Source organism: Microcebus murinus, chromosome X, assembly GCF_040939455.1.
Source record: "Microcebus murinus isolate Inina chromosome X, M.murinus_Inina_mat1.0, whole genome shotgun sequence".
NCBI classification, from domain to species: Eukaryota; Metazoa; Chordata; class Mammalia; order Primates; family Cheirogaleidae; genus Microcebus; species Microcebus murinus.
Window position 1 is genome coordinate 29994347 of NC_134136.1, and position 23208 is coordinate 30017554.

General features: G+C 36.1%; 1 protein-coding gene and 1 pseudogene across 1 annotated transcript in view; one reads left to right on the forward strand and one right to left on the reverse strand.

The window, feature by feature from the left end:
* CENPI (centromere protein I) overlaps positions 1 to 17212 on the forward strand; it is a 66970-nt gene extending 49758 nt beyond the window's left edge. Inside the window, exons 20-21 of the mRNA XM_012767408.3 lie at positions 15670 to 15711; positions 16405 to 17212. Of these exons, the coding sequence (XP_012622862.2) occupies positions 15670 to 15711; positions 16405 to 16536 (174 nt within the window). The 3' untranslated portion in view covers positions 16537 to 17212. The remainder of the gene's footprint in view (positions 1 to 15669; positions 15712 to 16404) is intronic.
* On the reverse strand, positions 12279 to 12827 carry LOC105872959 (single-stranded DNA-binding protein, mitochondrial pseudogene; annotated as a pseudogene).
* Positions 17213 to 23208: the final 5996 nt, after the last annotated feature.

Consider the following 23208-nt stretch of genomic DNA (forward strand, 5'->3'; position numbering starts at 1 on the left):
TTTCGCCAATATATGCTCTTGGTGCCTTTGTCAAAATTGAGCTGGAGCCAGGTGCAGTGGCTCATGCTTGTAATCCTGGCACTTTGGGAGGCCAAGGCAGGAGGGTCACTTGAGGCCAGGTGTTTGAGACCAGCATGAGCAACATAGTGAGACTCTGTCTCCACAAAAAGTACAAAAATTAGCCAGGCATAGTGGTATGCTCCTATAGTCCCAGCTACTCAGGAGGGTGAGGTAGGAGGATCATTTGAGTTATTTGCAACCTGAAAAACAGTTGATACGGCTCCCAAGGTAAAGAGACATAGAAGTTACATATGCTTCATGAGGCCCCAGGCTCAAAACTAGTGTGAGTTAAATACAACTCACATTAATGTGTTAAAATTGTTAAGATTTGTTTTGTTACCTAAGGTGTGTTCTGTCCTGAAGAATGTTCCAGGTGCTGTTGAAAAAATTTTGTATTCTGAAGCTTCTTGGATGGATTGCTCTATAAATGCCTGTTAGGTCCCTTTGGTCTAGAGTGAAGTTTAACTCCAATGCTTCCTTTTTTGATTTCCTGTCTGGATGATCTGTCCATTCCTGAAAATAGGGAGTTGAAGTCTCCTACTACTGCATTGCTGTCAATATTCTCTTTCTAGGTCTATTAATATTTGTTTTATATATTTGGGTGCTCTGGTGTTGGGTACATATACCCTCTTACCGCATTGACCTCTTTATTGTTATATAATGGCCTTCTTTGTTTTTACTTTTTTTTTTTTACTTGAAATCTGTTTTATCTGATATAAGTATTGTTGCTCTTGCTCTTTTTTGGTTTCCATTTGTATGGGATATCTTTTACCATCACTTTATTTTTATTTTGTGTGTATCTTTATAAGTGAAGTAAGTTTCTTGTAGATAGCATACAGTTACATCTTGGTTTATTTCCTCTCCCCGCCATTCAGCCACTCTGAGTCTTTTAATTGAAGAATTTGATCCATTCACACTCAAGGTTATTATTGATAGGTAAGGTTTACTGTTGTCATTTTGTTACTTGTTTTCTAGTTGTTTTGTAGATCTTTCTTCTTTTTTTCCTCTCTTACTGTCTTCCTTTGTGGTTAAGTTTTTTGTTTTTTTTTATTTCAGGAAATTATGGTGGTACAAACATTTTGGTTACATGTTATGACTTTGCCATATCCCAACCATAATTTGAGACGTGTCCTTCTCCCCCTACAACGCTTACAGATTAATAAAATATGGTATATGTATACAATGGAATACTACTCAATTACGAAAAATGATGGTGATCTAGCACTTCTTATATTTTTCTGGTTAAGTGATTTTTTTTTCTAGTAGTATGTTTTGATTCCATACTATTTATTTTTAGTGTTCTATTATAGGTTTTTTATTTGTGGTTACCATGAGACTTTCAAAAAACATTTTATCGTTGTGACAGGTTATTTTAAAATGATAATGATTTAACTTTTCTTACAAAGAAAAGTAACAAAAACAAATTCTATACTTTAACATTTTCTCATTTTTCTTTTTGATGTTTCAATTTACATTTTTTATGTCCTATCTTAATTGTTGTAGTTATTGTTTTTAGTACTTTTGTCTTTTAGTCTTCATACTTGATATGAATGGTTTATTTACTCCAATTTTAGTATTATATTGCTCTGAATATGTTTTCTTTCTTTCACCAGTGAATTTAATACTTTCAGATGTATATTGTTACATGTTTATATACATTTCTTTCAAATTGAAGAGCTCCCTTGGTATTTCTTGTAAGACTGATATGGTATTGATGAACTGATATGGTATTGATGAACTCAGCTTTTGTTTGTGTGGGAAAGTCTTTATCTTTCCTTCCTGTTTGAAGGATAGCTTTGTTTGATACACAATTTTTGGTTGGCAGTTTTTTTTCCCCTCGTCTTTTAGCACTTTGAATATATCATCCCCGTCTCTCCTTGCCTGCAGGATTTCTGCTGAGGGATCCTCTGAAAGCTGTGTTGATGTTCCATTGAATGTGATATGTGTCTTTTCTTTTGCTGCTTTGAGTATTCTTTCTTTGTCTTTGATTTGTGCTAATTGGAGTATTATGTGCCTTGGATATTTCTTCTTTGGGTTTAATTTGATTGTTGACCTCTGTACTTCCCTATACCTGGATAGTTTCAACTTTCTCTAATTTGAGACATTTTCACCCATTATTTGCTTAAATATGCTCTCTAGGATTTTTCCTCTTTTGTCTCCCCTTGGGAATTCCTATTATGCAGAGGTTAGTTTGCTTGATGGTGTACCATAATTCTTTTTTTTTTTTTGAGACAAAGTCTCACTCTGTTGCCCGGGCTAGAGTGCCGTGACATCAGCCTAGCTCATAGCAACCTCAAACTTCTGGGCTCAAGCAATCCTACTGCCTCAGCCTCCCAAGTAGCTGGGACTACAGGCATGTGCCACCATGCCTGGCTCATTTTATATACATGTATATATGTTTAGTTGTTTGGCTAATTTCTTTTTTTTTTTTTTTTTTTTTTTTTTTTTAGTAGAGATGGGGTCTCGCTCTTGCCCAAGCTGGTCTTGAACTCCTGAGCTCAAACGATCCGCCCACCTCGGCCTCCGGTGTACCATAATTCTTCTAGGCCTTCTTCCCTCTTTTTTGTTCTTTTTTCTCCTCTAATTGGGTAGTTTCATTTGTTGTCTTCAACTTCATTAATTCTTTTCTCTTTTTATCAAGTCTCCTGTTGAAGCTTTGAAATGTTTTTTTCAGTTCACTTGTATTTTTTATTTCTAAGATTTTGTGGGTTTTTTTAATTATTTCTATTCATCAAATTTCTTTTTGTTTCAGCATTGTTTTTCAAATTTTATTTAGTTTTCTATTTTTTAAATGGGGAAAAAAGTTTTCAATTTTTATTTTCTTTTGATTCCCTGAACTATTTTACAAGGATTATTCTGAATTCTGTGTCCAATATTTCATAGATCTTCTTTTGGGTCCTTTGCTGGAGCTTTGTTGGTTTCTTTGGGTAGTGTATCTCCCTGAGTTTTCCCAGTCTTTGCATCTCTATGTTGATGCCTGTGCATTTCAAGAGACAGCCACCTCTTCCAGTTTTTGCAGGTGTTCTTTGGTGGTGTTAGACTGTTTACTACTTGGTATCAGAACTTAATCTCTGGCCTATCGTTTCTTCCAGTTCTGGAGAGGAGTTATCATGAGTTCTGGAACTAAAACACTGCATTGAAACTAACTCATTGACTTGCCATTATTTCCTGGTCTAGGGAAAACATGTGAACATTAGAACTTAAATATTACTTGGAACTATATTGCTGCCCTACTGTTGTTTCTCAGTCTGGGGAAGACTTAAATGGGCATCAGAACTTAATCTTGACCTTTCAGTTGTTTCTGGTTTGAGGGTAGGTACCACACAAGCAACTGGGATTTGCCCAGGGATTCAAGCCTCATGCAGATTGTGCCCCCTCCAACACTATGGCACCAGCCAGGCTCTTCACCATGGTGTCCCTGCTGATTGGAGTGCAGAGTAGCTGCCAATATCTACATGCCAGTCACAGCAATCACTGCCTGATCTTTTTTTATTTTTAATTCACCCCAGGTGGTTCAGCTCTCATCGCACTCCCAGTGGTTAATGTGGGTGGAACTGGAGTGGGCTTCCTGCGAAGATTCCCAGACCAGTGGGAAGATGAAATATCTACCTCCAATTTCCTCCTCTCACCTTGTAAACCATGGGTCTAGGGAAATTCTGTGTGTGTGACATTGTACTACCTTGGAAGAAGGGGAAGCACAATCTGAACTGATCATTTCTCTTAATGGTTGCAGTTTCTCCATTCTGTGGGCCCAGGGTGTTTTCTCCCCTTACCCTACTCCCCACCAAGGTCTGGTGAGCTTAGGGTGAATAATTTCTAATTGTATTTTTGTTGGGGAATGATGCTGGGGATCTTCTGTTCTGCCGTATTGCAAAAATACTACATGTTGCTGGGTTGTGTTTGTTAGTAGTTTTTGTGGAGGATTTTTGTGTTTGTATTCATAAAGAGATATCAGTTATTCCTGGTGCTGTCTTTGGTCTTGGTTCAGGTTAATACTGGCCTATAATAAGTTAGGATGTGCTTTCTCCTCTTCTACTTTTTGGAAAACTTCGTGAAGTATTGGCATTAATTCTTTTTTAAATATTTGGTAGAATTTACCAGTGAAGCCATCTGGTTATAGGCTTTTTTTAAGTGGGAAATTTTAAAATTGATAATTCAATCTCTCTTTTTAAATTTATTTTGTCCAGCATATTATGGGAGTACAAATGTTAAAGTTATGTATATTTCCCTTGCTGGCCCCCTCGAGTCAGAGCTTTAAGCATGTCCATCCCAAACTGATCAATCTCTTATTATAAGTCTACTCATATATTCTATTTCTTCTTAAGTCATTCTTGACAGTATTTTTCTACAATTTATTAATTTCATCTAACTTATCTAATTTGTTGGTATACTGTAAAAATGAATCATTTTGTTTCTGTAAGGTCAGTAGTAATTTCCCCTTTTTCATGCTTGACTTTAGAAATTTGGATTTTCTCTCTTTTCAGCTTATTCAGTCTATCTAAATGTTTGTCAATGTTGATAATTTTGAAGAACTAACTTTGGTTTCATTTATTTTCTTTAAATTATTTTTGATTTTAATAGTGGTAAATATGTATAACATAAAATTTACCATCTTAACAATTTTTAAGTGTACAGTTCAATGGCATTAAGTACATACATTCATATTGTGCTGCCATCACCACTGTTCATCCACAGAACTCTTTTGATCTTGGAAAACCACAGTGAAAGGGGATGGCTACTATAGAAAAAAAAGAGAAAATAGCAAGTTCTGTCGAGGATGTAGAGAAATTAGAACCCTCTGTGCTGTTGGGTGAGAATGTAAAATGGTACAACTGCTATGAAAAACAATATGATGGTTCCTCAAAAAATTAAAAATGGAATTATCATATGATCTAGCAATTCTACTTCTGGATATATACCCCAAAGAATTGAAAGCGGGGACACAAACAGATATTTGTACACCTGTGTTCACAGGAGCTTTTCTCACAATAGCCAAAACTCAAAAGTAGCCCAGATGTCCTTAAATGGATGAACAGATGAACAAAATGTGGTATATGCATTCAATTTAAGGCATATATCCAGCCTTAAAAAGGAAGAGTATTCTGGACACATGCTACAAAATGGATGAACCTTGAAGACATTATGGTAAATGAAGTAAGCCATTGATAAAAGGACAAATACTGTATTCCACTTATATGAGATACCTCGAGTAGTCAAACTCATAGTGTCCTTTGGTGCACCAAAGTTTTTAATTCCATGAAGTCCAATTTATCTATTTTTTCTTTTGTTGCCTGTGCTTTTGGCAGCATATCCAAGACATCATTGCCAAATCCAATGTCATGAAGCCTTTCCCCTGTTTTCTTTTAGGAGTTAATAGTTTTAGGTCTCATATGTAGGTCTAAAATCCATTTTTGAGTAAATTTTTGTATATGGTGTAAAGTGTTCAACATCATTCTTCTGCATGTGGATATCCAGTTTTCCTAATACCATTGAAGAGACTGTCTTTTCCCCATTGAGTGGTCTTTACCCCTTGTTGAAAAATCATTTGACCATATATATGAACATTTAATTCTAGGCTCTCTGTTCTATTAGTCTATATGTCTGTCTTTATGCAGTATCACACTGTTTTGATTAATGTAAAATTATAGTAAGTTTTGAAATGATGAAGTATGAGACTCCCTACTGTTTTTATATTATTTATTTCATTTATTTCTGCTCTGATCTTTATTATTTACTTTCTTCTTGGTTTAGATTTAATTTGCTCTACATTTTTTTAGTTTCTTAAGGTAAAAACTAGTAATTGAATTGAGATTTTCCTTTTCTTACTGTGTTGGTGTTTATAGCTACAAATTTATCTCAAAATGCTTTCTCATTTTTTCTTTTGATGTCTTCTTTGATCCATTGGTTATTTATGAATATATTGTTTATTTTCCACACATTTCTGAATTTCCCCATTTCTTTGTTATTGATTATAATTTTATCCTATTGTGGTCGGTCTTGGGTGTGTACACAATCACCCTGGGGTGACAGTGGTTTTAATGAGCTCTCTTTGTCTCTATCTATAATCTATTTGTTAAGGTGTCTGCTTCATTTGGTATTACAATTCACTCATTAGGCTTCACTAATTACTGGCCAATTTCTCTATTGTTTTTGTCAGTGCCCTGGGGCATAACTTGCTCAGCAGTCTGATCCAGTTCATGCAAGGGCAGTCTTTGAAGCCATTCTTTGAGGTTTGTTCTGTCTCTGGGAGGGCTTGTCTTAGGTGTCTCTTTTTCTAGTTCTCTGATGAGCTAATTCACCTGTGGTTTAGCTTTTTACTCTTTTTAGGGAGCTGTTGTTTTCTAGAGTACCCTTAGTCTTGGACTTCTCACACTCTATTCCAAATAAGGTCAGTTCCTTTGGGGGAATGCCTTGTAGTTCTCTTTTCTTATGGACTGCTTTTTCCCCCAGAAAAATCTCTGAGCCACTACACTGGGCACTGGTGCAGGCAGTAGCTTCTGGTCTTCTTGACTTGCTTCTCCCAGCATGGAATCTCTGCCCAGTGAGCAAGATGCGACAAGAGTGGTTGTGGCCCCAGTATTCTCAGCTTGCCACAGATAGGATAAAGCCTCTGTGCTATGAGTTGGGGCTGGGTGGAAGAAGGGAGACCTGAATCTTTCGTCATTCATCAGGAAGGAACAAGTCGTGGCTCAACCACTATAGATACTTGATGTTCATATTGAGTTTTAAGATTTTGGTTTTTGTTTGTTTTGTCTTTGTTTTAAGGTACGAGTTCTTGTTGCCCAGGCTGGAGGGCAGTGGCTGTTCACAGGCATGATCATGGCACACTGCGGCCTCGAACTCCTGGGCTCAAGTGATGCTCTGCCTCAGCCTCCAGAGTAGCTGGGACTACAGATGTGCATTACTGAGCCCAGCTAGTAGATTTTTTTTTTTTTTTGAGACAGATTCTCACTCTGTTGCCCGGGCTAGAGTGAATGCAGGCTAGAGTGAGTGCCGTGGCGTCAGCCTAGCTCACAGCAACCTCAAACTCTTGGGCTCAAGCAATCCTGCTGCCTCAGCCTCCCAAGGGACTATAGGCATGCGCCACCATGCCCAGCTAATTTTTTCTATATATTTTTAGTTGGCCAATTAATTTCTTTCTATTATTAGTAGAGGCAGGGTCTCACTCTTGCTCAGGCTGGGTTTGAACTCCTGACCTTGATCAATCCTCCCGCCTCGGCCTCCCAGAGTGCTAGAATTACAGTCATGAGCCACCGCGCCTGGCCATTTTCTTGAATAAATGTTTTTTATATCTGCTGTATGCCCTTAGGAGAATTTCCAGAAACTTTAAGTGCTGGGTTTTTAAAAATAATTTCTGCCAACTTTGCCCATTTTGCTGGGGAGTGGGTCCACAGAGCTCTTCATGATCTTATCCTGATAGTTGAACTCCATATAGGTATGTTTTAAACAATAGGACATCATTATCACTGCTAAAAAAGTAACAGTTCCTTAATATTTTGAAATATACTATTATCCAGATTTTCCCAGTTTTCAGTTGTCTCATCAATATTTTTTAGTTTTGGTCAGGATCTAAATGGAGTCCATTTATTGCAGTTATTATGTCTTATGAATCTCTTTTCTAAGTTCCCCCTTCTTTTTTATTTTCCTGGGATTTTATTTATTTACAGGTTGTTTGTCTTATAGAGTTTTCCATAGTTTGGATTTTGCTCTTTGTATCCCTGTTATATCATTTCACATGCTCCTTTGTCCCTGCTATTTCCTATAAATCGGTAGTTAGATCTAAAGCAGCTGATCAGATTTAGGATCTTTTAAAATTTTTATTCTTTTTTGTTTGGCAAGAATGCTCCATAAGATAGTGTTATATATTTCCATCACAAGGAACATAATATCTGGTTATCTCTCTTTTGTGATGTTAGTAGGCATTGATGATCATTACCTAGGTCTATTATTTCATAAATGTGTCAAAACGATGATATTCTATCATTTCTTCCTCATTTATTAGCTGAAATATTTCCTCTAAAGAAAAACTTCCCTTCATATTTATTTTTTTAGGATTAAAAAGTAATTGTCCCTCTTTTAGTTATTCTCAGTAGAAGGGTTGGTACTAATAACCTAGTCCACTATTAATGAAAATGAATTCAGTGTTGTGATTAAGAAGTTAGAAGTCATTGCTTGGCTCAAATCCTGGCTTTATTGCTTAGTAACTTTGTGACCTTGGACAAGTTCTTTGAGGTAGCTATTATATTTTATTCATTAATCTGCAAAATTCCATGTGAATAAAATTTTTTAAAATAAAATCCCATTTTACCATTGGTTTACATTATAATTCAAGGATACTTTATTATAATTTCTGATTGATGGGCATTGTTTCTCAATACTTTAAAGCAATAGTTCACAGCTGAGGGGGTCTCTCCCCCACACATTTGTCAATGTCTGGAGAAATTTTTGGTTGTTACAAGACAGTAAGGGGGATACTGCATCTAGTGAGTGAGACCAGAGATTCTTTTAAACATCCTACAATACACAGGACAGTCTTCAACAATGAAGGATTATCCAGCCAAAATCTTAATAATGCTGAGGTTGAGCTACCCTGCTATAAAGGCTTTCTTTCCATGGACTGTCTCCAGCATCTCTATTTGTAATCATCTCCTGATGTGGCTGTTTTATTAGATGATTTGGGATGTTCTTGAATGTATGTATATAATCAGTTTTATGATACGTACTTTTGTCTTTAACATATTGCTTAATGAGCTTAAAGTCTTATTTTTGTGAAGTGATTTTCACTTGGTAAAATTTTTTTTAAAATTTAGTAGTTTGTACATTCACATGTAGAAAAGTCAAAAGAGACTAAAGGGCATCTAATTTTAAAGAAAGTTTCCAGGCCGGGCGCGGTGGCTCACGCCTGTAATCCTAGCTCTCTGGGAGGCCGAGGCGGGCGGATTGCTCGAGGTCAGGAGTTCGAAACCAGCCTGAGCAAGAGCGAGACCCCGTCTCTACTATAAATAGAAAGAAATTAATTGGCAAAATAATATATATAGAAAAAAATTAGCCGGGCATGGTGGCACATGCCTGTAGTCCCAGCCACTTGGGAGGCTGAGGCAGAAGGATTGCTTGAGCCCAGGAGTTTGAGGTTGCTGTGAGCTAGGCTGACGCCATGGCACTCATTCTAGCCTAGGCAACAAAGCGAGACTCTGTCTCAAAAAGAAAAAAAAAAAAAAAAGAAAGTTTCCATTACATGATATGATATTTGGGATTTGCTTCAAAATATCTGGAGGTGTTTGGAAGTTCCTCAAAGAGTTAAACATATAATTTATTATCTGACTCCACAGTTCCACTTCTAGATATATACTCAAAAGAATTGAAAACAAATGCTCCAAGAAATATATGTACATGTGTGTTCATAGCAGCACTATTCACAATAGCCAAAAGATGAAAACAGCCCACATATTTATCAACTGATGAATGGATAAACAAATTATCGTATATTCATACAATTGAATATTATTCATATATAAAAAAGAATGAAGTACTAGTACATGTTACAGTGTGGATGAACCTTGAAAGCATTTTGCTAAGTGAAAGAAGCCAGACCCAAAAGATCACGTATTATATGATTCCATTTATGTGAAATATCCAAAACAGGTAAATTGGTAGAGACGACACAGATTGATGTTTTTAAAATAACCTTCCCAGCCATATACTCTGGTTACTCAGTTCCCTTCCCTAAAAGCAACCATTCTTAGCAGTTTCTTAAATATCCTTCCAGAGACATACTGTACTTTTTTTTTTTTTTTTTTTTTTTTTGAGACAGAGTCTCACTTTGTTGCCCAGGCTAGAGTGAGTGCCGTGGCGTCAGCGTAGCTCACAGCAACCTCAAACTCCTGGGCTCAAGCGATCCTCCTGCCTCAGCCTCCCGAGTAGCTGGGACTACAGGCATGCGCCACCATGCCCGGCTAATTTTTTATATATATATCAGTTGGCCAATTAATTTCTTTCTATTTATAGTAGAGACGGGGTCTCGCTCTTGCTCAGGCTGGTTTTGAACTCCTGACCTTGAGCAATCCGCCCGCCTCGGCCTCCCAAGCGCTAGGATTACAGGCGTGAGCCACAGCGCCCGGCCTATACTGTACTTTTTTGTGTAAATTATCTTTTTCAACACTATATACTATGCACACTTTTTGCCTCTTAAGTTTTTGACTTAGTATCTTAGCTTTTGTCTCATATTAGTACATAAGGGCCTGCCTCATTCTTTTTGATGTTTGCATAGTATTCCATTATATGGATCTAACATAAGTTAAGCAGTCTCTTATTATCAAGCATTTAAATTATTTGTAATCTTATTAAATTATACTCTAACGAATGTTTTTTAATTGTATACATAATTTCACATATATGCAAATTTGATAAAATTGCTCAAAGTGAAATTACTTTTAAAAAGTGTAGCTTTTTACTTTTATTAGGTATTGTCAAATTATTTTCAGTAGAACTTATACCAATTTACATTTCCCCTAGCGATGAATGGGTGTCCATTTCTCTATGCTCTGTCAACAATAGTTGCATCTTCTGCAATTCTTTTTTTTTTTTTTTTTTTTTTGAGACAGAGTCTCGCTTTGTTGCCCAGGCTAGAGTGAGTGCCATGGCGTCAGCCTAGCTCACAGCAACCTCAAACTCCTGGCTCAAGCAATCCTGCTGCCTCAGCCTCCCAAGTAGCTGGGACTACAGGCATTCGCCACCATGCCCGGCTAATTTTTTGTATATATATTAGTTGGCCAATTAATTTCTTTCTATTTATAGTAGAGACGGGGTCTCACTCTTGCTCAGGCTGGTTTCGAACTCCTGACCTTGAGCAATCCGCCCGCCTCAGCCTCCCAGAGAGCTAGGATTACAGGCGTGAGCCACCGCGCCCGGCCTGCAGTTCTTAAATGTAAAAGTATGTCATCAATCATAGGTAGAGTAGAATTGAGATTGTGTGTGTGTGTGTGTGTGTGTGTGTGTGTGTGTGTGTGTGTGTGTGTGTGGAGAGAGAGAGAATGTGTCTTAGTTCTTAGTTATAAAATTTAATCTTTAAAATAGTAAATATTATCAAATTGGATATAGGTAAGCAAACTTGGTTCTGGAAGGTTAAATTCTAGCAGCATAGAGTGTATTTGGCAACATGTGAAACTGTCATTTTTGTAATTGATGTCGTTTGTTTCCATGTGGTTCAGGAAATACTAGGTTTTAATATGTTAATCTTTCTTTTAAAAGAGTGCCTTTTGTAAGTCTAGCATGGTGGCTCATGCCTGTAATCCTAGCACTTTGGGAGGCGGAGGCAGGAGGATCCCATGAGGCCAGGAGTTTGAGATTAGCATGGTATGGTGATGCATGCCTATAGTCACAGCTATTCCGGAAGCTGAGGCAGGAGGATTGCTTGAGCTAGGAGTTTGAGGTTTGCAGTGAGCTATCATGATGCCACTGCACTCTAGCCCAGGCAATGGAGACGAAACCCTATCTAAAAAAATAAAAGAAAAAGAGTGCCTTTTCAGCCCTAATCACCAACTAACTAATCACTAAGTACCTTACCCCTGAGGTAGTACAAATAACCTCTGACATCATGGTAGTATGTAATTTAATTCTGGCAATTTTATTTTACCAGCAATTTTATTTTTATCTGGCAATTTTTATTTAAAAAAAAATTTTTATTATTACTTTGTAAATATTCCAAATTAGCCAGATTCTTTAGAAATAATTTACTAAAATTGAATTTGGCCAATCAATTCTCAGTATTAAAGAGCTCAGCTCACTTAATGAGTTGAAATATTTTGTTGTTTGTGTGTGTGTGTGTGTGTGTGTGTATTTTTTGAGACAGAGTCTTGCTCTGTTGGGTGCCGTGGTGTCAGGCTAGCTCACAGCAACCTCAAACTCCTGGGCTCAAGTGATCCTTGTGCCTCAGCCTCCCGAGTAGCTGGGACTACAGATGTGTGGCACCATGCCCAGCTAATTTTTTTTCTATTTTTAGTTGTCCAACTAATTTCTTTCTATTTTTAGTAAAGACAGATCTCGCTCTTGCTAAGGCTGGTCTTGAACTCCTGACCTCATGTGATCCTCCCGCCTTGGCCTCCCAGAGTGGTAGTATTACAGGCATGAGCCAACATGCTTGGCCAAGTTGAAATATTTTGAACATTTGTAGAACCTACATTTCAGGAAATTCTGAAGCTCTATGCTTTCTTTTATATATATATAAAAGAGTATTTTAATTCTTATCTTTAGAAACTACAAAGACTATACATGATTTGGAATTAAGACTGCACCAAACAATGGCCAAAGAAGAATTGTCCATTCTATGCCTTCTTTTTTGCCTGGTCACTCAGAAATATAATGTTATCAGCTATGATTGTTGTCGCTTGTTGCCTCACAGTATTTTTATCTATGTATTCACCATAGTCTACTTTCCCTTCCACATAAATTCAAGACCCCTTTGCACCTACTGATATGCCACATCCCTGAGTTCTGACCAGAATGCCAATATTCTGTGCCATGTTGTCTTTTGACTGACATCACCCATTTGGTATACTTCACTGCCCCCTGATCGCTACATCTCATTTGTTGCTAGAGAAAATATTGTGACTGGGTTTTTTCCTTCCACTTGTCTCATGGCAGGGTCCTGACCCACTCGCCCAAATAACTGCACACAATCCAGGGATCTCTTCAAGAAACAAACTGCTTGCTGTTTCAGACTCATGTCTTACAAACTGATGAAGTACCTGTAATGCAGGTCTTCGAAACATGGCTTCTATTTTCTTTTCTTACAATCTAATCTTTAGACTCTTCCTGATGCTCTACCCCTGACAGCCCCCAGTCAGGAGATCACTTCTGGTGCATGGAGCTGCCAAGCTCTATGTTTTCTTATCATAAATTGCCTTTGAATTAATAACTAGTTGTTTCTTTGTTTATTTGTTCAACAAACATTTACTTGGTGTTCCTTATGCTCCTGGCACTGGGAATACAGTGCTGAAGAAGACAGATACCATCTCTGCCCAGTGGAATTTATATTAATGAGGACAAATGATAAATAAGTAATAAAATAAATAAAATGATAATTTTAAATTCTGATAAATGCTACAAAGGAATTAAACAGTGGGGTGAGAGAGAGTGGGGAGTTGTCAGGGATGAGTGCTCAAGGAAGGCCTTTTTGTGGAGATGACACTTGATCTGAGATTTCTTCTAAAAGATGAGAATGAGCCAGTTTGGAAATAGGTGGAGGAAGAGCATTCCAGAGCAGTACAATGGCTCAAAGGGTTCAAGAAAAATCAGTAAGGCCTGTGTGGCTTAGCACTTAAAGAACAATATGGAGAATGGAATGAAATACCGTTGGAGAGATGTAGGAACCATCTGTCTTACAGGTCTGTTTAAGAGTGCAGTGGGAGACGATTGAGAGAATTTTAAGCAGTGTTTTAATATGGTCTGAGTTAATGTTTAATAGAGATTATTTTGGCTTCTATGTAGAGGAAGGAGTTATAAGAGGCCTGAAGGGCAGCAGGAACACCAGTTAGGAAGCTGTTGCTGAAGTCTGGACAAGAAATTGATAGTGATTTGTATATACATGATGGTAGCAGAGATAGATAAAAATGGACAGATCTCAGGTATATTGCAGAGATAGAACATATAGGCCTTGATGACAGCTTGATTGGAAGTAGGAATGTGGAAAGGACTTTTGGATTTTTTGACTTGAGCAACTGGGTTGATGGTGGTTCCATTTATTAATAAGAGGAATACATGCTCAAGCTTTTCACTGGTAAAAAAAAAAATAAATAAGAGGAATACTGATGAAAAAACAGGAGAGGTTATTTTGTTTTTGGGGGAGGGCAAGTTGTGAATCAAGTTCTGTTTGACCTACTTAAGTTTGAGATGCTGGTTAGACATCCAAGAAGAAATGTAAGTATATGGTTTGGAATGGGGGCTTGGAGCTTAGGAGAGAGGTTGAAGCTAGAGAAATAAATGTAATATGGAATTTATCAGCATGTACTATATTTCATCAATTCCAAAAACACATTTTTTTCACTTTCTCACTTCTCAGAGATCAGAATGCATCTTGTGAATATTGTCAGCCAGGTAGCAATCATGATATAGTTGTCATTTGTTGTTCAAGTGTTCACAGGCAGATTGCCAGAATCAGATTTCGCAGGATCGGTGTCAACAGCTTGGGGAAAAAATCTGGAGACAATATTGGAATATTGTTTTAACTCTCAAAAACCAAATGATTTGGCAAAAGGGAGGAGAACAGTGAACCGTACATGTTATACACTTTTCTAAAGCAGGAGCCAAAAGTAGTTAGCTTTACATAATTGGGACCCCAGCACCATTAGCTTTTAGTTCTTTTAAGAAATGCATTGTATATTTCAAATAGCTAGAAGAAAGGATTGTGAATGTTCTCACAACAAAAAATGATAAATGTTTAAGGTGATGGAAATGCTAATTACCATTATTTGATCATTACACAATGTATGCATGTATCAAAACATCTCATTGTACCCCATAAATATGTACAGTTATGTGTAAATATAAAAACAAAAGGAAAAAGAAATACCACATCACCTACACTCTGACACAGAGAATAGTATGGTATGAGAAAACAGATATCCCACAACTTAGAGGTGTTATACTCTGAATGTGAAGTTTTAGAAATACTTTCACCAGTTTATTTTGTTCATATCTGCTATCATATGTTTATAACAAAGATATGTAATAAAAATCTACCCACATCTAAACAACTCCTTCAATCATTATAAAAATTCTAAGTGTTAAAAAGGCATTGTATTATATATAGTTTGATAGGCAGCATTTTCTTTTGGTGATATTTGAAAAATTGTTGGGATTTATCTATTTATTTATGAATGAATGAATGAACCAATGGATCTTAGATTTGGTGAAATACAGTAGCTGATAAGGTGATAGTTTAAGCTAGGGAACAGTGGGATTATGTAGGCCTGAAATTTTATAAAGAGTTAGAGTTTCATAGAATCTGCTGTGTATACAGCCTGCCTCACCAGACTTCCTCTTCATCCTTCAAGACTCAATTCAAGGATTACAGCATTGGAGACTTGGGAAGGTGGGAGGTTGGGAGGAGACTAAGGGATGAGAAATCACCTAATGGGTATAATTTAACTACTCAAGTGATGACACAAAAAGCTTAGACTTTACCACTATGCAATATATCCATGTAACTAAACTGCACTTGTACCCCCTAAATGTATAAAAGCAAAAGACAACATTCTAAAAAAACAGAAAGGATTACATTCCTCAGAGAAAGCCTTTTCTGACACCCTTCATCCCTACCACACTGGCTAAGTACAGAATTTAAAAATGAGGCCATAGATTAGCAAAATGGTGCTTACTTTATCTACTATGAATTTATTTCTCTTCTATTTGTGCTTCTCGGGAGAAAGAAGTATGGAGGGTTATAGTGGGTATATATTAGAAAGGAATCCAAGAGTGATGGTAGGAATAGAACTTTGCTATGGTTCAGTGAAGAACCATCTTAATTTTCTAGTGATTTTTGCTAACCAAATATTTCCTTCCCCATGTCTCCACACTTCCTTTTTTTATTTTTTGTTCTGTTTTGTTTTTAAGGAAAGCCCAGAAGAAGGGACATTAAACGTGAGCTCTATTCGGGTAAATAAATTTACTTTCATTCATGTTCAGGGATTTCATACAGCTTAATTTCACCAAGAGAATTTATACCTTTTCCTTTTTTCCAAATCTTAAGTCTGTTGTCTCCATAAAGTCAAAGTGTTTGCCTTCTGAATTCATTCCAGTGGCTTTAATGTGAATCTATTGGCACATACCCTCTCTAGTCTCCTCTATGATATAACTCTTCATAGTTTGAGTCTTGCTGTTATACCATGCATTATCTCATTTTATAGTACAGTAGAATGTATACAAAGTGTGAATGTAATGAGATTGATTTAACAAACCATACCTAATTGTCTCATTATTGTAGAAACTTCTGCTATTTACATATTTAATGTAAGCAGTAATATAATAATGTGTGCTCCTATGTTATTTATTTTAGATGTTAAATTGCTAGAGTGTGGGGATAATGACATTTTCACTTCACAGTACTTTATTCAGTTGAACAGCTAAATTTTTTTTTATAGTATAATAAAAGGGATGTTTAGCCCTTGGACTTGGGGTACTTTCTAGTTTAAATGTGTCTTAGTGACTGAGCTGAACCTGGTCCCTCTGACCTAACTCTTGCTATGTATATCCAGGATGCTGCAAACTTTTCCTAGGGAAAGAAAAGGAATTAGAGAATAAGCCTAGTATAATATTCAATAAGTAATTTTCCTTTTTTTTTGCCTGCAGGGAAAGAAATGGAACTGGTATTTGGACTATTTATTTTCAGAGGGGTTACAAGGCTTGCAGCTTTTCATAAGAAGTAATATTCATCGTTCTTCCATCCCCCTGATCAGAGAGCATATACCACAACAATATTAAATGAATGTTGACATAAACAGAGCATACTGGACTAAATTCCTTCCTTGTTGCTAGAGAGGCCAAGTGGCTCAACTTGAGTTTCCATGTTCATTTTACTAACAGACTGGCATCCTCAAGGAGTACTCAGACTGGCCTTCTATCCATGGCTCAGGAGAGCCTTGGTGTGGCTAACTTATTTTTCAGGATTTAGGTTCTTTAGTCTACTCATGAAAAATGATGTCTTCATGATCATCTACCAAATTATCCATAAAGAGACACAATCTGATTTTGTGGTAGGATTTTTAACATTTTTGTGTACTTTGAGTGGCATTAATGGAAGAGAGCAGGTAATATACAGCAGCAGTTAATCCACAGACATACATGTGCAAAGTACTCTGCTGCCTTTGTGAAACCTCTGATGATATTGCCATTTTTCTTACTGTGAACAACAGCACCAGCACCAAGTTAACAGAATATAACATGTATGACTCTAAGAGCCCTAAGTAGTTGGTGACTTCCTGGGCCTTCACTGGTAACAATTTGATGAGGGAAGGAATGGAAAAGGATTGTGGAGTAATTAAGACATTCCTCTTTATACCAGTTTGAAAACTGCTCTATTTTGTTTATGTGTATATGTGTGTGTATATATATCTCTACAGTTTTTAAGTGTTCAGGCACAAATTAACTGCAATTTTACTTTCCGAAGTAATTCTAAAGCTTATAAAAATTTTCATAATAGCCAGAATATCTTGCTGAAAATTTACTATATAATTTTGCTTCAGTGCTACTGAATAACTCTCTCCCTTTTAATAAAATTCATATAATTTGAGAGAAATCAAGCTGAATTTATTTTTGTCTTTAAGGACACATTCTTATGGTTTTTGTTTTTGTTTTTTTTTTAAAAAGAAAACCAAACCCTAAATTATATTATTGGATAGCATTCAGGCTAGAAAGCGTATTCATCCATTTATTCATTTATTGATTCAATAAATATTTATTGAACTCATTACAACATGCCAGGTATTGTTATATGTGCTGGTTATACATCTGTAACCAACACAAAGTACCTGCTTTTATGGACTTTACAATCCAGTGGAGAAGACTGACAATATAAGCAAATATATAATATTAAGTGCTATGAAAAAAAGCAGGGAATAGAGACAGAATATGTTGAATTTTGTCAGATACTTATTCTGCATTTATAAAAATGATCATGTGGTTTTTGTCCTTCATTCTGTTAATATGATGTATCACATTTATTGATTTGTGTATGTTGAACCATCCTTGCATCCTGTGATGAAACCCACTGGAACAAAATGTACAGAAGGCTGCTATTTTAGATAAGATGTTTGGGAAAGCCTGATGGAAGAGGTGACATATGCAGAGGCCCTAATGAAGTAAGCATTTGAGCATGGGCACACTTGGGGAAAGAGGATTCAAGGCAGAGGTAAAGGCAAGTGAAAAGCTCCTACAATGTTAGCTTACTTGGCATGTTTAAGGAATAGCAGAGAGTCCACTGAGGTTACAACATAGTGATTAAGGGAGAAAAATGGTAAGAAATGAAATAGGAAAGAAAACCAGGAACTAGTTCATGAAGGTCTTTATAGCCTGGCATGAATATGTACATGGGAAGCCATTAGAGAGATTGAGAGGAGGAATGACATAATTTGACTTACCTGTATGAAATAGGGAGCTGCAGTGTAAAGGTTAGACTAAAGAGGATTAAGGGGGAAAGCAGAGATACCAGTTAGGTTATTACAGTGCTCCAAGCAACAATCTTAGACTCATGTGGTAGATGATGGGAAGGTGGTTAGATGTTGGATTCAGGCTCTATTTTAAAGGTGGCAAAGATAGTATCTGCTTATAGCTTAGATATGATGAGGAGGAAAGAGAGGAGTAAAGGATGACTGCGACATTTTTGACTTGAACTGGATGAATTCTGAGATGTAGAGATGAGACATCCTAGATGAGGAATACATTTGGAGGAGTATGGAATTGAGTTCTGTTTTGGCCATGTCAGGTTGTAGATGCTGAGCAGGCAATTGGATATCCAAATCTGGACTTCAGGGTACAATTTGGGACTGGAAAAATTAATTTGAGAATCATCAGGGAATAACTATAACATTGGATAATATCACCTAGTACATCTGGAAAAGAGAAGATGGCAAAAGATGGAGCCCTGGGGTATGCCAACGTTAAGAAGTAGAGAAGAGAAGGAACTGGCAAAAGACTGAGATGGATCCACCAGTGAACTAGAAGAAAAATCAGGAGACTGGTATGCTGGAAGTCAAGTAAAGAAAGTGTTTCAAAAAGGCGGAATGGGGAGGAGTATTTAACTGTGTGGAATATTGACTATATACCTGGAAAAAAGAAACTTTAGCTGCTTTGAAGTAAATGTGATTCCTTCCCCAATGGGTAACCTTTATCATTTAAAGATTTCTTTTTTGTTTTTGAGTTTGTTCTCTAAAAAACTTCCCATACTGTTTTTCAGAGGATGATATAATCATGTAGAACTTTCACTTGTGAGAAGGGATTTGATTATTTTTCATGCAACCTTTCATACTGACAATCTTCAGATCATTGAAGAAACATTTCTATACTTTATGTTCGAGGAGAAACAATATTTTCCCTTAGGTTTGTCTTTTTGTTCAATAATGATTCCATGGGTGTGCTTTTTGCCCATATTTCTCTTCTCTTGATTAATTTTTTAACCCACTTAAGATTAGGGTATATGATTATGCAAATAAGCCAAGTCTAATTATTTGAAAAATCTTTTTTTTTTTCCAGTGACCATTGTAGAAATAGTCAACTTTATTTCCTTTTAGAGTCCTTCTACTGTATCTTCCTTGGCAATTTTTTTCTTTGTCCTCATTTTTAAAAATTTGTATATATTCATGGGGTTCAAGTACAATTTTGCTTCATTGATATATTACATTGCAGTAAAGTCACAGCCTTCAGTGCATACATCACTGAAGCAACACACATAGTACCCACCAAACAACTTCCTGTCTTCTGCTCCCCCCCCTCCCAGTCTCCATGAAATCTTTTTTGAAACCTCTTTATGGCAAAAACATATTTAAGTAAGAATAGCTATTTTGCTCCAGTGCAAAAAATGTCTAGAAAATTAAAGGAAAATTTGGTTTATCATTGCAATTGTACAAAAGGAATACTTTCTTTACCAGGTGTTTGTGTAAAATTTTTGGCATTTTAAATTTTGACATAATGTTCAATACTAAAGTTATTAGATTTCTAACATTTTATATCTTTTTTGTCATAACTTTTCCTTCCTCTAGATCTTGGGGCTGATCTGGAAAGAAAAGTAGATAAGTCTATGGTACCCCACATAACTTTTTTTTTTGGCATCTCATACCACAGATGCAGAATATAACTTTTTTTTAAAAAACATAGAATTATTTACAAGAAAGAAAAATTTATTCTCTAAAATTGGTATTATTTTCCTTTGTTTAAATTATTGGTTCTTTTAATATAGAGCCTATACTTTAATCATGTAAAAAATTCTATTTCAGCCAGGCACGGTAGCTCATGCCTGTAATCCTAGCACTCTGGGAGGCCAAGGCAGGAGGATTGTTTGAGCTCAGGAGTTTAAGACCAGCCTGAGCAAGAATGAGACCCTATCTCTGTTAAAAATAGAAAGAAATTAGCCAAACAACTAAAAATAGAAAAAATTAGCCGGGCATGGTGGCATGTGCCTGTAGTCCCAGCTGCTTGAGAGGCTGAGGCAGGAGGATTGCTTGAGCCCAGGAGTTTGAGGTTGCTGTGAGCCAGGCTGACACCACGGCACTCTAGCCCAGGCAACACAGTAAGACTCTGTCTCAAAAAAAAAAAAAAAATAGAATAAAAATTAGAAACAAATCATTTTTGTATATATAATCAGCTTTGTCTACTAGGTTAAATTCCTAAACTTCCTAAGACCCTTAGGAAGCCAGATTTAAATATAAAAACAAGAAAAAAAATCTAAACGGGATCATTAGAGGCTACCCACTGTGGGGAAACAGACTTTATAGTATTAGTCCAGCCATGTCACCAAACAACTAAGTGAACAAACAACAGTGACAAACCGAGGAGCAAAGAGAATCATTGTCCAGAGCTGCTAGAATATGGTATCTAAAGTGTTCAATTCAATAAGATGTTATGAGACATGCAAAGAAATAGGTACATGTGACCTATACATAGGAATAAAAAAGACTAGAAATTCCCTTTAGGAGGACCAGATACTTAGTGAACAAGGACTTCAAGTAGCTATTATAAATATGTTCAAAGCAATTAAACCATGTTTAAATAATTAGAGGAAGATATGATGACAATGACTATACCAATAAAGGATAGAATGAATATATATATATATATATATATATACACATATATATATAAATTTCCATATACAGAAATGGAAATTATGGACTTGGAAAAGAGTAAAGAAAAATGAATGGACCCTTAGAGAAATGTGGGACATAAACACATAAACACACTCATAATTAGAATACCAGAAAAGGAGAGAAAAAAAGCATTTAACAATTGATGGCTGATAGTACTCCAAACTGAATGAAAAATGATCTATATATCTAAGAAGCTCAAGTAAATAACTAGCAAATCAAATCAAATCCAGCAACATATAGTCATGTACTGCATAACAATGTTTTGGTGAACAATAGACTGCATATACAATGATAGACCCGTAAGATTATAATGGAGCTGAAAAATTTCTATTGCCTAGTGACATCGTAGTGCAATGCATTATGTGTGTGGTGATGCTGGTGTAAACAAACCTGTGCTGCCAGTGGTATAAAAGTATAGCACACACAATTATGTATAAGACATAATACTTGATAATAACTATGTTACTGGCATATGCATTTACTATACTTTTTATTGTTCTTTAGGTTATACTCCTACTTACAAAAAGAAGTTAACAAGCTTAGGCAGATCCTTCAGGATGTATTCCAAAAGAAGGCATTGTTACCATAGGAGATGACAGCTCCATTGTCCCTGAAGACCTAACAGGAGGTGGAAGACAGTAATATTGATGATCCTGACCCTGTGTAGGCCTAGGACAATGTGTATGTTTGTGTCTTAGTTTTTAACAAAAAAGTTAAAAAAAATGTAAATAGAAAAACACTTATAGAATAAGGATATAAGGAAAAAGTACCTTTGTGTAGCTAGCTGTACAATGTGTTCTAAGCTAAATGTTATTACAAAAGAGTCAAAAAGTTTAAAAAATTAAAAAAGTTTATAAAGTAAAAATGTTACAGTAAGATAAGGTTAATTTACTGAAAAAAGAAAAATTGTTTTAAAAATTTAATGTAACCTAAGTGTAAGGTTTTTATAAAGTCTATAGCAGTGTACAGTAATGTCCTAGGCCTTCACATTCACTCACCACTCACTCACTGACTCACTCAGAGCAACTTCCAGTCCTGTGAGCTCCATTCACCCTATACAGGTGTACTATTTTTTATCTTTTCCCCTATTTATACTATACCTTTTCTATAGTTAGATATACAAATAGCATTGTGTTACAGTTGCCTATAATATTCAGTACAGTAACATGTTGTATATATTTGTAGCCTAAGAATGATGGGGTATACCATATAGCCTAGGTGTGTAGTAGGCTATACCATCTAGGTTTGTGTAAGTATATTCTATGATGGTCACACAATGATGAAACCACCTAATGACACATTTCTCAGAATGTGTCCCTGTCATTAAGAGACATATGACTGTATAAAAAGGATTATACTCCATGACAAACTGAGATGTATCCCAGGAATGTAAGGTTGATTTAACATCCAAAATAAGTTAATATACCACACCAAAAGATTGTTTAAAAAAGGAAAGACAATCTAATAAATGCAAAAACATCCCATATTCATAGATCAGAAGACAGAATAGTGTTAACATAGCAATACACCCCAAACTGGTCAACAGTTTCAGTCCAGTCCATTGAAATCCCAGCTGACATTTTATAAAAATTGAGAAGATGATTATAGAATTCAAATAGAATTGTAAGGAACCCCAAAATAATATTTTTTCAGTATTGTTTCAATAACTAAAACAATATTGAAAAAAATGTTGGAAGATTCACACTTACTGTTCTCAAAGCTTACTGCAAAGCTATACTAATCAAGACAGTGTGGTACTGGTGTAAGGATAGACATAGATCAGTGGAATGGCATTGAGAGTCCAGAAATAAACCCATATATCTAGGGTTAATTTGATTTTCAGCAAGGGTGCCATCATAGTTCAATGGGGGAAAGAACAGACTTTTCAGCTATTATACTGGGACGATGCAGTAGTTGGAAAGACTATTCTTTTATGAAAAGACTACTCATAGTATTTCAACTGTGGTATTGGGACAACTGGCTATCCCCATGTAAAAGAGTCCAGTTTGACCTCTATATAAGACCATATACAAAAATTAACTCAAAATGGATCAAAAACCTAAATATAAGATCTGAAACTATAAAACTCATAGACAAAAATAGGAGTAAATCTTTGTGACCTGGCTTTCCTACGCCCAGATGTCTTTTTCTAATGTAAATGTTGTGTACAATAGTTTTATTTGATTAAGCTTCAGGACTGTTTTGTAAAGCAAGGCGGGATAGAGGTGGCACGTGCCAGTGTGGAAGGCAGCGCTGCTGCTTCTAGGTTCATGACAGTTCAGTGAAGCACTGCTTT